The sequence below is a fragment of the Onychomys torridus genome, chromosome 19 (genome assembly GCF_903995425.1).
Source record: "Onychomys torridus chromosome 19, mOncTor1.1, whole genome shotgun sequence".
In the NCBI taxonomy this organism is placed as follows: domain Eukaryota; kingdom Metazoa; phylum Chordata; class Mammalia; order Rodentia; family Cricetidae; genus Onychomys; species Onychomys torridus.
Genome location: NC_050461.1, coordinates 938,562 through 955,441, shown reverse-complemented (window position 1 = coordinate 955,441; position 16,880 = coordinate 938,562). Strand labels below are relative to the sequence as shown.

At 34.8% G+C, this 16,880-nt stretch overlaps 1 protein-coding gene across 3 annotated transcripts in view; it reads left to right on the top strand.

Moving 5' to 3' along the window:
- The window catches only part of Ascc3 (activating signal cointegrator 1 complex subunit 3), a 310,799-nt gene that overhangs the window by 148,972 nt on the left and 144,947 nt on the right, over nt 1-16,880 (top strand). For all 3 annotated transcript variants that reach the window (XM_036168670.1, XM_036168671.1, XM_036168672.1), the window contains 3 exons: nt 4,745-4,936; nt 5,239-5,463; nt 13,023-13,142. In XM_036168670.1, coding sequence (XP_036024563.1) covers nt 4,745-4,936; nt 5,239-5,463; nt 13,023-13,142 — 537 coding nt within the window. The remainder of the gene's footprint in view (nt 1-4,744; nt 4,937-5,238; nt 5,464-13,022; nt 13,143-16,880) is intronic.

Here is a 16,880-nt window from a genome sequence, read left to right as displayed (position 1 = left end):
ATGGAGTTTCCATTGCACTAGGTTTCCACTTTGCCCCAGAAAAAGGCCCCCAATTCCAGTCATTATTTTTTGAGACGTGTCTCAGGCTGATCTCCAACTCTGTGTGCCCCAAAATGACTGATTTATGACTGCCCCTACCTCCACCTCAGGAGTGCTGGAATTGCAGAAGGTGTCTCCATACCTGCCTTAGGGATCGAACCAGTGTTTCCCATGTGCTAGTGTTTCCCATTGAGCTGTATCCCTGTTTCTGTGACTTCATTGATATTTTTTCATCGTTTTGTTACATATGATTGAAACTGAGCAATTTCTTTAAATTGTTCATGTGTTTGGTTTGTTATATATTAAATTGCATGGAATATCTTTTTTTAAAGGCTTTTTTCTAGTCTTTGATTTTATGTTTTTTATTCATAAGAATTTTTTCCCATGTAGAAATTCTTTCAATTTATGGTCTCTGTAGTATGTATCATATGTAAAGAGCATACTTGCTCTTTACACCTCCATGATTTTGCCAAGCCTTTTAAAAGTGTTTCACTATTTAATCCTTGATCTCTCTGAAATTTATCCCAGTTATCCCATGATTCTTCCTAAATAGTCCCTGGCTTATTCCCTACTGGTTTTAGGATTTAATATAGAAATGCTCCTTTTTATTTGACTCCATTTCTGAGCCCTGTCTATGCTTTTTCTTATGTCGGGCTACAGTACAAAGACAGAACTCTGCCCACAAGACATGCTCATAGATTTATTTGTTCTCCTCTCTTGATTCTAGTCTGAATTCCCATCTCTTTTTCTTAGTCTCTACTATGTTTCATATTTTGTTACAATGATTTTTCTCTTAAGAGTTTAACTTTATTTTAAGTTTATATTTAAGTAACGAATTTGAGTTTTCCTGGCATGGAACAATCTCATGAGGTCAAATTATTCAACTGTGTTGTATATAGATGGTTAAAAATATTACTGCAACTGTTTTCCTGTGAGAAACTCTAATCCTGAATCTTGTATTTGCATTAAAATAACTTAAGTAACTAATTTAGAAATGTTCATCCAAGAATATAGGATAATATAATTAACTGTTAGAAAAATACCAATTAGAAACATGCTCATATACTACCACATACCTTTTACAGTGTCTAAAAAATGTTTAGTGACAGTGCAATTACAAGTGTGTGTAAGAAGCAATGAGGATTCTCATCCTTCTCTGATGCACATGTTACTGCCCTCTGGAATGGTTTGCTGTCTTACCGAAGTTTAACATACAGTTATTCTGTGATTCAACAGCTCAGCCACTGACATAGCTATACTAGCAAAACAAAACCCTGGACTCACAGACATACAGCTAAGTGTCAAGGCCTGTGGAAGTTTCACCTCAACTCTTCATCCCAGATTTCATGCATTGTGAAATTAGATTAACACCCTGTGAAATGTCCATCCACAGCAGTGAAAACTACTCCAGTCAAAATTAAATAAGTAGCGAACCATTCACATACATCAGTTTGCATGATTCTTAAAGATATTTGAGGTAGAAGAAAGAAATCAGTCCAGAATATACTGTTTAATTATTTTTGTATAACATTCTTGGAAATGACAGACATCCTGTGGTTAAAAAAAAAAAAAAAGAACAGATCAGTTGTTGCAGGGAATTTAGGCCAAGAGAGTATCTATAAAGAAAGAATGCATGGCTCTCTGATATTGTAAATCAGTGGTTCTCAAACTTCCTAATGCTTTGGCTCTTTAATAATGTTCCTTATGTTTTGGCAATCCCAACCACAATATTATTTTATTGCTGCTTCATAACTGTAATTTTGCTACTGTTGTGACTCATAATGTAAGTATCTGATATGCAAGCCCTATGAAAGGGTTGGTTGACCACCCAAACGGGTTGCAATCCACAGGTTGAGAACCACTGTTTTAAATGAACCTTTTTGTGTTTTGAAAATGGCAGTGGTTACAGAATTGATACTTATGTAAAAACAGTCGTGGGATTGAATACCAACGGTGCAAAAACTAGTTATTTTCACCTATTTTAAAAATAATATTCTTAAGATGTACATCCTTTGACGCATCCGTAGTTCATGTGTATTATGAAATAGGATAGTCAACAAATGGAAAGTTCAGATTCAAAAATTAAAATTAAGACTAAACAGGCTTGACATCCTGGCACACACCTTTAATCCCAACATTTGATAGGTGGAGATAGGCAGGTCTGTGGGAGTTTAAGGCGAGCTTATCTATGGTAAGGGTGTCAGACTACAGTGTCTCAAAATACCTGTCTCAAAAATAAAATCTAAAAAGTAACAATCACCCCAGAATCACCTTAGGACTCTGAGCAGATGAGTGGGTAGGAAAGCTTGGTATATCTACACAGTGGCATCTTTACCAACGTAAGGTAGAACGAAGTTCCAGCATGCGTAGGAAAATGAGTGTACCAGGAGATCCTCACATGTTGGTGACTCGAGTCATTTTCAGACAGATACCATGTTTTCTCTCAGTCTCGTACCTTAAATTTTATATAGGACAGAAATTCATCAATGTATATAGGGTGTGAAAGTAGAAACGAAACTGTAGGGTCACATGGGGCTCTGATGGCACGATTGCAGGAGAAATAGGAACACAAGGGTTGTGGGGATAGAATATGCTCCAAGTGTACTTCAAGGAAAGGTCTTATATAACCCAGTACTATATACTGGGAATATTTGCCAATTAAAGTATTGCTTTAAAAAAGAAGCCAGAGAAACTTAAAAGTGACAGTGAACAATAATCCACTTTACCCATAGCAGAGTTTAACAAGAGCTGTGAGGTCAGCATTGTAGAATACAGGGTGGAGTGTACTCACAAAGCTATTAATTCATTACATAATTTTAAAAAGCAAATTGGCAACTTTAAATAATATTAAAAACAATATTTACTTTTCAACCCAGTTTTTTTTTTTTTTTTAATTCTTGGGATTTGTTCCAGAAAAGCAAAATGCATAATCTTATGTTATCTCCTTAGTAGCATAAATATTGAGTACAAAAAAAAAGTCTTTGAATGTTAGAGAAGTACAGCAGGTCCAGAGGTCTCTCTCTTATTTTGGCTTCTGAAGGAACTCTCTTATCTCTTAGCAAATACTCTAGTCTGTTATTCATAAGAGATGCTTCAAGAAATTTAATAATATTATCTCAGCTCTAAGAAGAAAGCAGTGTTATTCAAGTCTAGTACATTTATTACTTGGCGTCACTGTGACCAGATACCTGACAGAAATAAGCTGTGGAAGGAAAGATATATTTCAGCTCAGTTTCAAGTTTCCTACTAGGAAAGGCATCACAGAGTTCAGGGCAACAGGAGTGTATAGCAGAAATTCTTCAGCCAGTGGCCTGAACTAAGGAGCCACAATGTCTGGCCCCAGCCAGGCAGAAGACTCCACCTCTTAAAGGCTCCAGACCCTTCCATAGTGTCAACTGATTGTGCCCAAGCACTCCGAACATGGCCTTTGGCAGACATTGCAAATTCAAAATATAAATACATAGTTACTCGTAAATGTGCTATGTTTTTCACAGGCTAACTACTACATGAAGATAAGTAATAGTGTGTCCTCGTTGACACATGAAGAAGATAGTCTTTTGTTAGGTGTCTGTTTATTTTGATTGGAACTCTTAAAATGTACAGGTTGTCATTTAGTTTGTTGGCCACTAGATGGTGCACTTTACTAATTTATTACATTCAACCTAATTGAAATTGAATTTATAAAGTGATACTTTAGTTGATTGCTTAGAAGTGAAAAAAAAAATTAAGTGACCCAGGATGCAGACAGTTTGGCAAGGTCTGGACCAGAACCCCAGCCTCCTGAACTCCCATTCCCTGCCATATTCATATGTGTGAAAAAAAAAAATAGTCAAAAACAAGCTACTATTGATAATGAGATTTTTTTTCTAAAACAGAAATAAGTACATGATACAATACCCTTAAAGAAGGCTTTATTACTGAACAACTTTTAAAAGTATTACACTAATATCTTCAATTGTATGGAAATTTTTCTTTAATGAGTCCCTTCAGTGAGTTTATAAAGAAATTTGTTATAAAACTTATGCAGATCCCAGAAGTTCAAACCAAGCCAAAGAACAGATGTCAACAGGGAATTTAGTCCATTCAAAGTAGTTGTAAGGTTGTAGAGAGATGTGGTCAATACCTTCCACCAAAGATCCACATAAACATAGCTGTAGGCGAACACTGTTGGGTTTCTACATTCACTGCATGTAGAAGACTAAGGGAATCAGAAACCATCTCAGTAACATCCTCCACATGGCAGGTCCAGAATGGGAAGTGTAAATGTAGGAGACATTCTTCAGAAGAGATGCAGAAATGCCGACCTGTGTGGCTGTGTCAGCAGGTGAAGGGAGGGCATAGGGTGAAACGCTGTGCAGCCTTGGATTCTGACAACTCCGGACTTACTCTTGAAGAGGTGAGGTACAAATGTGCTTAATTTTAGTCAGGTATTTTTGGAAGTGTACAAAAAAAAACTGTACAAAATATTAATTGATTGCAAGAGGGTATAGCCAGGTCAGATGTTTGTGTGATCCCTTTAAGATATTTTGTTATGTTTTGCCAACTTGTAAGACATAACAAAATGAGTTTTGTGTAAGGCAACATTACCAAATTGAGAAACTTCAAAACAATGTTTACTTTCTTTGATAAACTCATTCAACATGACTGACAAATAGCAATTGTGTTAAATGATAAGTAATTATCCTTTTATGTTTTTAATGTTTAGGTACAAAAGTCAAGAAATAAGCAAGTGCGAGAATTATTCTCTGAAGGCTTTAGCATTCATCATGCAGGGATGCTTCGGCAAGACAGGAATTTGGTTGAAAACTTGTTTTCAAATGGGCATATCAAAGTCCTAGTGTGTACAGCCACATTAGCCTGGGGTGTCAATCTTCCTGCCCATGCCGTTATTATTAAGGTAGGAGCTTACTTCCCTTTGCACATGGATTTATGTGCCTGTTAAAGCAAGCCTCTGAATTGATTTATTTAGAAAATGTTGTGATTTGTCTGTTTCATTGCCTGTGAATGCTGTTTTAGCCAGAATTATTTCTCCAGTAAAAGTCTAGTTAATATTACAGAATTTAGCCCTATCCTAGCTGATGAAGGGATTATTTAAAGTACACTTTTGAGATCTTTCCATATTTGCCCAATTTCAGGTTCCAGCTCTTCAGGATTATATGTGTGTGTTTATGTAAATTTTATTAACTTTTCCTCATCTAGGGAACACAAATATATGCTGCCAAAAGAGGCTCCTTTATTGACCTTGGAATTTTAGATGTCATGCAGATATTTGGCCGAGCTGGACGACCACAATTTGACAAATTTGGAGAAGGAATCATTATAACAACACATGATAAACTCAGCCATTACCTCACTTTACTCACTCAACAAAACCCAATTGAGAGTCAGTTTCTGGAAAGCCTTGCAGATAACTTAAATGCAGAGGTAAGAACTGAGAAGTAAAGGTTGGGGAAAATTGAATTGGTTGTTTACTTTTTAATATCGGGAATATAGTGTGTGTCAAGAGACAAACTAGGGGCTGGAGAGATGGCTCTGTTGTTCTGCACTTGGAGAAGACCTGGGTTGGGTTCCCAGAACCCATGTCAAGTAGCTCCTAACTACCTTGAAAGGCCAGCCTCAAGGAGCATGACACCCTTTTCTGGCCTTTGCTAGTGTCCGTTTGCACATGTACAAACATGCACTTACCCATGTATACACATAAAAACACTTAAAGTATATCTCTAAAATAGAGACAATAATAGGCTAAATTGCAAATTGTTGATTAATCCATGGAAATGTAAAGTGTAGACATGATTGACAAGAACTTGTTGCTATCTGAGAGATTTGCCCTAGATCAGAATTTCTAAGCTAAGCTATACTGGTTAGGGAAACAAATAGCAATAGTAGAAATATATATTTGTATTTTGCTTTTCTAATAAAATTTTATAAGATTTATAAAGCTACCTTATTTTATTAGATCATTTGATAGCTTTGTTACTTAAATTTTATATAAATTATATAAAACTAATTTGAGCTTGAGTATCTTAATTTGCTTTGCATTTGTGTTTGGGCAACTTCTGTGATCAAACCTAATTAATCTCAGCAGCCTGGATATCTAACATCTTAGCTGGTAAAGAATATAAACATTTTCAACAATTTAGAATGTATTTGTCAAACATTAACTGTGTTTTTACTGTTTTCCTTGAATTTTTAACTATTGTTGTGATATTTAGTGCTTTCCTATGCCAGTTTCCTTTCTTAGCCTGAAGTTGTCTTATTTCAGTAGCTAATGTGTAAGCATGAACTAAATGAAGGGAATACTCACAATCACAATGTATGCTAGTCTTATACCACATACTTAGCTTATAGAAATATCTGTCACATCCTGCTCCTCCTGTTCTTCATGTTTCCTCTCTAGAGGATGAAAAGCAAATTCACTCAGTTCTCTCTGTTAAGAATAGTGGTCAAAGGTGGACCACAACTCCACAGCGCAGTAGCATCCAAAGAGGTGCAAGTGTTGAGGAAGGGTTCAGAAGGAGAAAATACATCGGGTGCCAGGCTGCCACAAAAAAAGCCCTTTGTCTGTGAAAGCTCTATCAGAGGTCAGAAAGATAGCTAAGTTTGGTTAGGTATAATTGGAGATTAGAAAAAAAGGTATGAGTGGCAGGGAGATGGCCCATGGGTAAAGGTACTTGGCCCAAAGCCTGGAACCTGAGTTTTTTCCTCAGGACCACATGGTAGAGGGAAAAAAACACCCACTGCACATTGTCTTGTGACCTCCATTTGTCTGCCCTGGCACACATTTTGCATGCATATACACCCTAATAAGTATTTTTAAGTGAAATGGGAAAGGTAGTGAAAGGCCCTAGTTTCTCTTAACAAAATTACAGGATACTAAAAAATACTAGGAGATAAATTTTGACCCCAACTATAATTTATAATAGCTCAATTTCTGCCCTTGTTGTTGACTATGTTTGACTTGTTTAAAGAACTAGGTATAAATAACTTGGATGTCTCATGAGCCTTCTCTTATTTTCTCATTTATCATGCCCAGGGATATCCTCAGATATATGTAACACCTCAAGATCACTAGGTTGATTTTTAAAAATCGTATTTAAACACAGGTCCGTTAAATTCCAAATCTACTCTGTTTGGTACCGCTTAGATTTTGGGCATCTCAGATAAAGTGTAGTAAGTTAAAATGAATATATCTCCTGTGTTCATACTCTATTTTCTTCCATGGTCATGACTAAACATTTTTGAAAATGTCAGGTGGTGTACACCTTTAATCCCAGCACTCAGAAGGCAGAGGCAGGCGGATCTCTGTGAGTTCAAGGCCAGCCTGGTCTACAGAACAAGATCCAGGAAAGGCGCACAGCTACACAGAGAAACTCTGTCTCAAAAGACCAAAAAAAAAAAAAAAAAAAAAGAAAAAAAAAGAAATGTCAGCAATAGTTTCTCTGACTTTTACAATGCAAACAAGGTTGTTGTGCTGGCTGGTTTTTATGTCAACTTGACACAAGCTGGAGAGTCAGTTTGGAAGAGGGACTCTAAATTGAGAAACTGACCCTGCCAAATTGGGCTGTGAGTAAGCCTGTGGTGTGTGTTCTTGACAGACGACTCTTGTGGAAGGCCTCGCTCACTGTGGGTGGTGCCAGCCGTAGGTTGATTTTCTTGAGCACTATAAAAAAGCAGGCTGAATAAGCTATGAGGAACAAGCCAGTAAATAACAGTCCACCTTGGCCTCTGCATCAGCTCTTGCCTCCACATTCCTGCCCTGAGTTCCTGGCCTGACTGACTTCCCTGGATGATGCTTAAGACAAAATAAACCCTTTTCTCCCTTCATTGCTATTGGTTATGGTATTTTATCACAGTAGTAGCAACCCCAATAAAGACAGACATCTATATAGCTTCGTCTTAAAGTTAATGGAGACTAAACTTTAGTCAATTTATAACTATGGTCTTATACCACTTTTTAAGTAGTAAACTTATGTGCTATTGTAAGTATACAGAAGATATAAACTGAGCCAAACACTGTTCTTATTCTTTAGAACAATAGAAATTGTAAATGAAACTAGCCATTTCCTGAGAATCAAAGTAAACAAGACTCATCATTAACTACTTACTAGATATGCCATTTTCAGAAATGTCACAAAACTATTAGCATAATTCCATATATTTATGTTCAGGGCATCCATACTTGGAAATTTTTAACCTTTATAATAAGGTATAGTCACTAGTCACTGCTAATTTTTTTTTTTTTTTTACCTTGGTCTACTGAGATACTTTCTTGTCAAATTTCCTAATAATAATACAACTTGAATGTGAAATTAAATTTGGTAAAAGTGGAAATCAAATATGAATCAACTTATAGCATGAAATTTGTGCTATACTATTAAGGTCATGGATTTGGGTTCACCACATCATTGTTAGGACTCAGAACTGGTAATTGTTAATGCAAAGAAAAATCAACTTAAATTAGAAAAAAAAAAAAATGTTTCTGCTCATTGTAGTTAAGAGTTTTCCTGCCTGGCCCAGTCAGGACAAATCTCTCTTACTCGCCAGTCCCACAGTCGCTCAGACCCAAACAAGTAAACATACAGAAACTTATATTGCTTACAAACTGTATGGCCGTGGCAGGCTTCTTGTTATCTACTTCTTCTATCTTAAATTAACCCATTTCTGTTAGTCTAGACTTTGCCACATGGCTTGTGGCTTACCAGTGTCTTTACATGTTGCTTCTCATGGCGGCAGCTGGCAGTGTCTGTCCTCCCCAGCCTTCTACCTCCCACAATTCTCTTCTCTGCTTGTCCCGCCTATATTTCCTGCCTGGCTACTGGCCAGTCAGCATTTTATTTATACAGAGTGATATCCACAGCAACTCATGGCTTTGACTTTATGAATATAATTTTAACTAATTAGACAGAAGCAAATGTTTGACTTTTATTAGCATGTTTTCAGAAGACATCACTATGTTTCTCTGTTATAGTAAGCCATTCTTCAAATCTAAGGTAATTTTCCTATATTCTAGAACTTACTCTTCAGAAGAATTCCATCCATGCAGAATATTATACAGATACCCACTTATGTATAAAGGCCTCCCAGTATAACTATGCTTTTCAGTCTGCCTGATTACTCTCCAGCACAAGTCCTTTGCCTCAGAAAGGCATTCCTCTCCCCTCATCGATGACCTTCAATGTCCAATTTTTCTTTTTTTAGTTTCTTGTTGAAATTTTTTATTTATAATATAGTATCTTAATTGATTTGTGAAAAATATATTAAATTCCTGTTCTAGTTTGGTTTGTAGCACATAACACAATTGATTTTACTGATAGCCCTTTGATACTCAACCCTAAAATCTTTCTTCTATCCTTGAAAGAAGTGGTTGATAGGATAAATTTGCTTGTTTAGATTTTATATGGTTTTGACTAATTTTCAAAACATGCATGTATTACAAATAATCAAAATATCCTTATATATTAAAGTTTAATATATGGATTAGGTATGAAGTATTACTTAAGTCATATCTAAATTTCCAAATGAGGTGAATTACATTTTACTTAATGGATTTTATAGTGTCACTGTATACACTAGTAACATTTTCATCATTCATACAGCCAGTATTTGAAAATCATTGTTGAATTTGAGTCCACTATAAGGCATGGCTGTTGGGTTTATAATAGCCATCCCAGTGGTTCTATGTTCCATCCTCATCCAGAGGGACCTTCATGTGGCCAAGGACCATTTTTTAGTGCACATACCCTTGTACAGAGTGTGCAGGTTTACTGCTAACTTCTTAGATGAATGGACAAATTCTAAAGATAGACTGTGAAAAAGCTGTCACCAGGTGGCATCTTATAGTTACAAGAAATTTTTTGTTTCTGTCATGAGGTGGCGATAAAAGACTAGCCTCAAAATGTAGTGTATCATGAAATAAACATGTATTTTCCTGTTTTAATGTCTTTCCTTTATGTAGATGATTAGAAAATTTGCTTAAGTAGATGAGTAGCTCTCTTTTCTTTTCATCATATCAGAGGCAGCAACAGTAGGTTATTCACATTAATTTACTGATCAAACTTACTTTATGTATTATAAAATCTATATTTCTTTTATTTTAAAATAAAGATATATAATCTTAAGGAAAATAGGTCATACTTCATATGACATTACACATACACACACATTTTCAGCTAAAATGAGAAGAGTGGTTTCTTGAGCCTAGTGTAGGAACGGAGCAGGCTGGACAATACAGAGAATACTGCCTATAACAAAATGTCTGGCATCGTGTGGTTTTAAATAGCAAAGGGGGTGTCTGGTATCTGATTTTTAGTCATATCATTTATTTATATTTTTACTAATTTTACTAACTTTTCAAAGGAATATTTCAAGACAAAATGGATAAGGCACAGTGCCAACAACTGAACTTTTTAAAAACCTTTTGAAGACAATGCAGGTTAGTGAAGGAAAAAGAAAGTGAATGCTATAGGAGTTTTTAAAAAGTAAGTTTAAGTCAGCACTGTAGCTGGTGGGTAATACTTGGAGAATAATAATAATGGCAAGTTTTCTGGCATAATGATGAAGTAATTGTGGATGATAGAACTGGAGAGGGAAACAGGTTAATTGCTAACATATTATGCCTTAACTGATTTTTCTTACGCCAACATGCACACAAAGTGCATCTGACATGTAATGAGTTGTACTTTTTTTTAAATTTTTTTTTATTAGTTTTGTTTTTTTGGATGGTCTTGCTGTAAAGTAACTGTTTAGCCCAGATTGGCTTGACCTCCAGCCATCCTCCTAGTTCAGCCTCCAGAGGACTGTAATTATAGGCCTATACAAGTGTTTCCAGTGAGTGGGTTTAATTTTTTACTTTTGTAGGGCTATAGGGCTATATAATATTTAATGGTTAAAGCAGTTATTAATTAGATATCAGAGATTGTATATAGAAACATGTAAGAATATAAATAATAGAAGTAGAAAAATTGGGTACACAAATAGAGTTTAAACAAGTTTCATTTACCTATCTAAAGTAGAAGCATTTAACTTCCCTCCCTGCAATTCTTGAGTAATTATTTTGCAGTTCCTTATTGGGTCGAATTTAATTTTTTTTGCAGGTGTGGGTCAGACAGTATTACCGGATGCAGCCCTTGTGTATGATAAGCATGCTCTCTACCACTGGGCTACATTACCAGCTCATCCACATAATATATCTGACAGAATTAGTTATATAAAATTAAAACTGTAAGAATGAAGCAAATGTGAGTTTTGTTTACTACACATGCTAAAATGAATTTCTGAATTTTGCCTCCTAAATTTATATCAAAATAAAGTAAATTGAAGTTTAAGTTTCTTTAATGTTAGAATCTTAGTCACTTTTTCCTGTTTTATTTTTTCTCTTAAAATGTAGTAATTTATAAAGGACACATCTCTTCTTATTTAATTCAGCTAATAATTTATAGAAAAACTACAAGTGGCAAGTTTCACACTTGGACACTCTTCCAAAAAGCACTATTGCTTCCCGTTGGTTTGTTGGATAATTAAATACTTCTTCACAAAAGGATCTCATTAAAATTCTGTTAATGTCATTGTCTAATAATTATTTTCTTTACACAGATCTCATATGAGTTGTGTTTTTAAATCTTTGATTGTTGGTTTCTGTTGTGGAATAGAATAATTGTTTAACTATGTAAAGATGTGTTGCATTTGTTGCATTGCAGAATAATTATTAACCTATGTAAAGATGTGTTGCATTTGTTGTATTGCAGAATAATGGCTTATCTATGTAAACATGTATTGCATTTGTTTGTGCTACATTGTTTAACTATGTAAACATGTGTTGCTATTTCACCTTGCCTACCTAAGCCACCTGATTGGTCTGCTAAAAAGCTAAATGGCCAATAGCTAGGCAGAAGAGGGATAGATAGGAATGTCGGGCAGAGAGAAAAGGGGAACCAGCCAGCCAGATGCAGAGGAAACAGAAAAGAAGGATGGACAGTATGTAGATGAAGTAAACAAGCCTCGGGGCAGCACATAAATAAATAGAAATGGGTTGATTTAAGTTAAGGGAAAAAGCTAGCTCGGAACAGGCTGAGCATTCATAGTTAATAAGTTGCCGTGTCATTATTTCAGTGCCAGAAGTCCAAGAAAGCCTGCTACTGTATCCTTAAATTAATACATGGCAAAAATACATTAAAATATCACATTGCACATTACTTTCTGAATGTAATCTAAAACATTCCTTTTTTTATTGTAGTCCACACATAAAAATGTTTTCCTAATAATAAAATCATTCCTTCCTCTGTTGAATGGGTTTTTCATCATTGGTGGTGTTGTCATTTGTTTGGCAAAGGAATCTTGTCACGCTCTCACCTAAGCATGCAAGGCAGTTGTAGCTGCCATTCTTGGCAGGTTATTTTTTTTAAGTATAAGTAATAGTGTATGAAAATATTTTTTTCTTTCTGTAGAACTAGTTACAGGTTTCTATTTTGTCCATTTGTGTGTCTATCCCAGTGCTGAAGGCATCTTTAGAGATAAAGCCAACTTCCCTTTTATGTTTTTGATAATAACTGCACAGAATCAGGGAAATACATGCAAGCAGCAGTACTTTGTTATCATTATTTTAGTATACTTACATTAAACTTTTCAGACAAACATAAGTGAAACTAAAACAAGTTAAGTAGTGAACTGAGTACAGAGAAAAATAACGAAATGAAAGTTCTTAATACTGTATAATTTAAAGTCCACACTTGGATAAATAATCAAAAGCTATAAAATTTAAGAAATTCAGCTTTGAGACATCATTTCTTAAGTACTGTTTTCAATTAAATCAGGCAGCAGTGATGTTTAATAAATTGGAAAAATCATGCTTACCAATTGTGCTTGACTTTTTAAAAAAATACAGTACAATGACCTGTTTTCAAAATTTAATATCTGACAAAAATAGTCTTTGCTATAATGTTTATGTTTGTCTTTAATGGATTACTGCTTTATTTTTTTATTTGCAGATTGCTCTAGGAACAGTTACCAATGTGGAAGAAGCAGTGAAGTGGATAAGTTACACTTATCTGTATGTGCGGATGAGAGCAAATCCATTAGCATATGGCATCAGTCATAAAGCATACCAGGTAGAAGGCTTGTTTACTGGAAAATAAGTGGGGGGGGGGACTCGAGCCTTCTTTTGGGTTCTATGATCTTTTCATAATGTGAAAACAAATATTTGTTACTCTCACCTCATCTGAAAAACAGTTATAGACCTGGAAGAAAACTTCAGAGCTTTATTGTTTTTTTCAGAAAACACCAAGGGAAATGAAGTTGACCCTGATAATTACATTACTGTCTTTAAATTTCTTTTATTACTAATACTATTAACTTCCTATTTATGTTATGATCAAGTCATTGTAAGATATATTACTATTTACTATTGGCACTTTCCTTTGTTTATTTTTAAACTAATGTATTTAACTTAAGAATAAACTGGGCAGGATGAAATTTATGGCCATGTTTTAATAATGGCATATGTTATATATAATCTGTTCCTCTTATCAAGTCACTTTATCCCTGTTCTGTAAGTTTTAAATGGTAGCAGTGATGAGTCATCGTAACTCTTTGGAGGCCAGGATCAGTTTCATGAATCAGTGCATAGGCAGGCTGAGAATTGGATACATGTGGTAACAGCCTCTCCTATGAGCCTTATGGTTGTGTGGTCCATATGGCTTACAGACTCTATATGATCTTGTTTTTTCCTTAGAACTCTACTTATATGCTGTAAGTGCTTCCTAATTACAGATCCAATCCTGTTGTGGTCTATTGAAAACATTATTACTGTCATCATGTGAACATTCACTTATGTCAAGTCAAAATTACCAAAAAAAAGTTGAATTTCACTCAAAATGTTTCTCCATTTACTGATAACACATATCTGATCTTGTTACTAAAGCCAATCTTGGGGCTTTTCTTTTGTTTTTCTTCTTCCTGTACAGTAGATTTCATAAAACTTAAGATAGAACTAACAACTAGGCTGCTCCTGAAATCTATCAGTTTTCATATTTGGGTTTTTGCTAGAAAGGATTCCACTACCTTCCTTTCCTTCATTGAAATGTGTGCTAAAGTTGACTCGTTGCGAAATACAGATGCACTATAACATCTACCATTATACATAGTGACTAATATAACAGTGGCTGTTCACATACAAATATAAGTATTGTGAGAATAATTGAGAACATTATGAAAGTTTTCTAAAGGGGTAAAACTAAACATGGTACATACATGGTAGTTTGAATGAGAAGTGTTGTCCATAGGCTCCCTCTGTATTTGAATACTCTCCCTCATTTGGTAGTACTGTTTGGAAAAGCTGTATTACAGTAGTTCTCAACCTGTGGATTACAACCCCTTGGTGGTAGAACGTCACGGTGCTCACATCAGATATCCTACATGTAGATAGAATTTTCCTGCCTGGTCCACAGTCAGGACAAATCTCTCTTACCCGCTAGTCCCACAGTCACTCAGACCCAACCAAGAAAGCACACAGAGACTTATATTGTTTACAAACTGTACGGCCATGGCAGGCTTCTTGTTATCTACTTCTTCTATCTTAAATTAACCCATCTCTATAAATCTATACTTTACCACGTGACTCATGGCTTACCATTACCTTACATCCTTCTTGCCATGGTGGAGGCTGGCGGTGTCTCCACCCCAGCCTTTCACCTCCCAGAATTCTCTTCTCTCTTGTCTCACCTATACTTCCTGCCTGGCCACTGGCCAATCAGAATTTTTTTTACACAGAGCGATATCCACAGCAGCTACATATCAGATATTTACAGTACATAACATAACTGCTGCAGTACATTTCATAACAGTAGCAAAATTATAGTAAAAGTAACAACAAAAATAATTTTATGGTTGGAGATCAACATAACATAAGGAACTGTAGTAAAGGATCACAGCATTAGGAAGATTGAATAGTTTAATATATATTTAATGGATTTGTAACATGTTATTAATAAGTGTTTATTTTCAATGAACCCAATGCAGTCTATCACAGTCAACAATACATCTGCTGACATAGCTTCTATCTGTAGTAGATACCTCTTTGCCTTGTTTTTTCTGATTTTTAAAATATATTTTATCTCTAATGGAGACATAAGTTAAAATAAATGACAGCAGTATTAACGCTTTAGATTGTGAAGATGCTTTTTATACTTCTCTATTCCACTAAAGGTCTTATATTCCCTCATTGCTCATAACTAAAGAGGAATCTTAGAGACTTTGTATGTGTTCATGCATGAGTATGTATGTGGGTGCACATAAATACATATAGAATAGCAAAAAGAGTAATTTTTCAGCTAGGTGGTGGCAGTGCATGCCTTTAATCTCAGCACTTGGGAAGCAGAGACAAGCAGACCTGTGAGTTCAAGGCCAGTACTTTTTCAGGTATTGGGTTAAATTTCATAATTTCTGCTTATAAAAAGACTAACCACATGCCTGTAAACCCAGCTCCCAATATACCAAAGAAAATTATGGGGAGGCATCCTAGATTACATTGTGAAACCATCCCCCCCGCCAAAAAAAATGGCCTCAAAGATACCTTTAAAAGTTAATCCATTCTTCTCTCCCTGTCTCTTTCTCACTCTCTCTCTATATATATATATTTATATAAATATTCATATATATGTATTTCATAACACATATTATACAATAAGAAATTATATCATCTTTCATAGAGAGATCTATATATCTAACCATAAATAATAGATCTATAATACAGAACAACATAAACATTATTATACATGAATATGATGTATGTGAATCTGTATATAAATACGTGATGAGACTATAATACACATGAATTACCTACAAAGAAGTAAAAATCTATGCACTCATATATTTTTTAAAAAATCCAAAGCAACAGAAACAACAAAGAATATATTGTAATAGAGTCAATACTATATTAAAAAAATAGCCAATTTCCTTTTATTCTTTGTTTCCGTTGCTTTTACTCTAAGCAAAATGATTTTCCCATCAACAGTTGTGAAAATGCATGGCCATTTATTCAAGAACAATTGAACTACTTTTGAAAGAATAATGTGCAGTTATTTTTATGGATCTTGACTGGGGAAAGCACTCTCACTACCATATCTCCATGAAATACTAATACTAATAATCAGGAAATAGTAATAGGGCTCTAATTATAAATCCCTATTCATTTTAGCATTAGAAAGAAATAATTTTTATATCTAACTTAAGTATTTATTATCATGAATATTACAGATGTAACTTAGATTCTAGAATATTGAAGAGAATGTGCAGATTGATAACTTCAGTGATTTTTAAACTTTATGCAGTACATAAAATTTTTCTAATTTTTTCCTTAAATATTAAAATCTACATATATACATATATAAAAGAAATGAAATCAGTATGTTGAAAGGACATACACACTTCTGTGTTCATGGCAGCAAATTTCACAGTACCCAAGCAGTGATCACAACCCATGTGTCCATTAGTTGATGATTGGACAAGGAAAATGTGTTCCTTACATACAATGAATAGTATTTAACAGTTAAAAAAAAAAAAAAAAGAGAATGTAATGCTGTCATTTGTGACAACATAGATGGAATGAAAAATTGGGGGCCAGATTAAATGATCCAGACATAAAAGACAAGTACCACTTGATGTTATTCACATGTGAAAACTAAAAACTTTTTGAACATAGGAATTGAGAATACCATGTTGATTACCAGAGGCTGAAAAGAGCAGAATGTGGAAAGTTTCGTCAGGGTGTACTGAGTTACAGTTAGTTTAAAGCTGGTAATTCTCACATGCTAGGTGACAGGTGGTGACAGATAACAGCATGCTGTGTA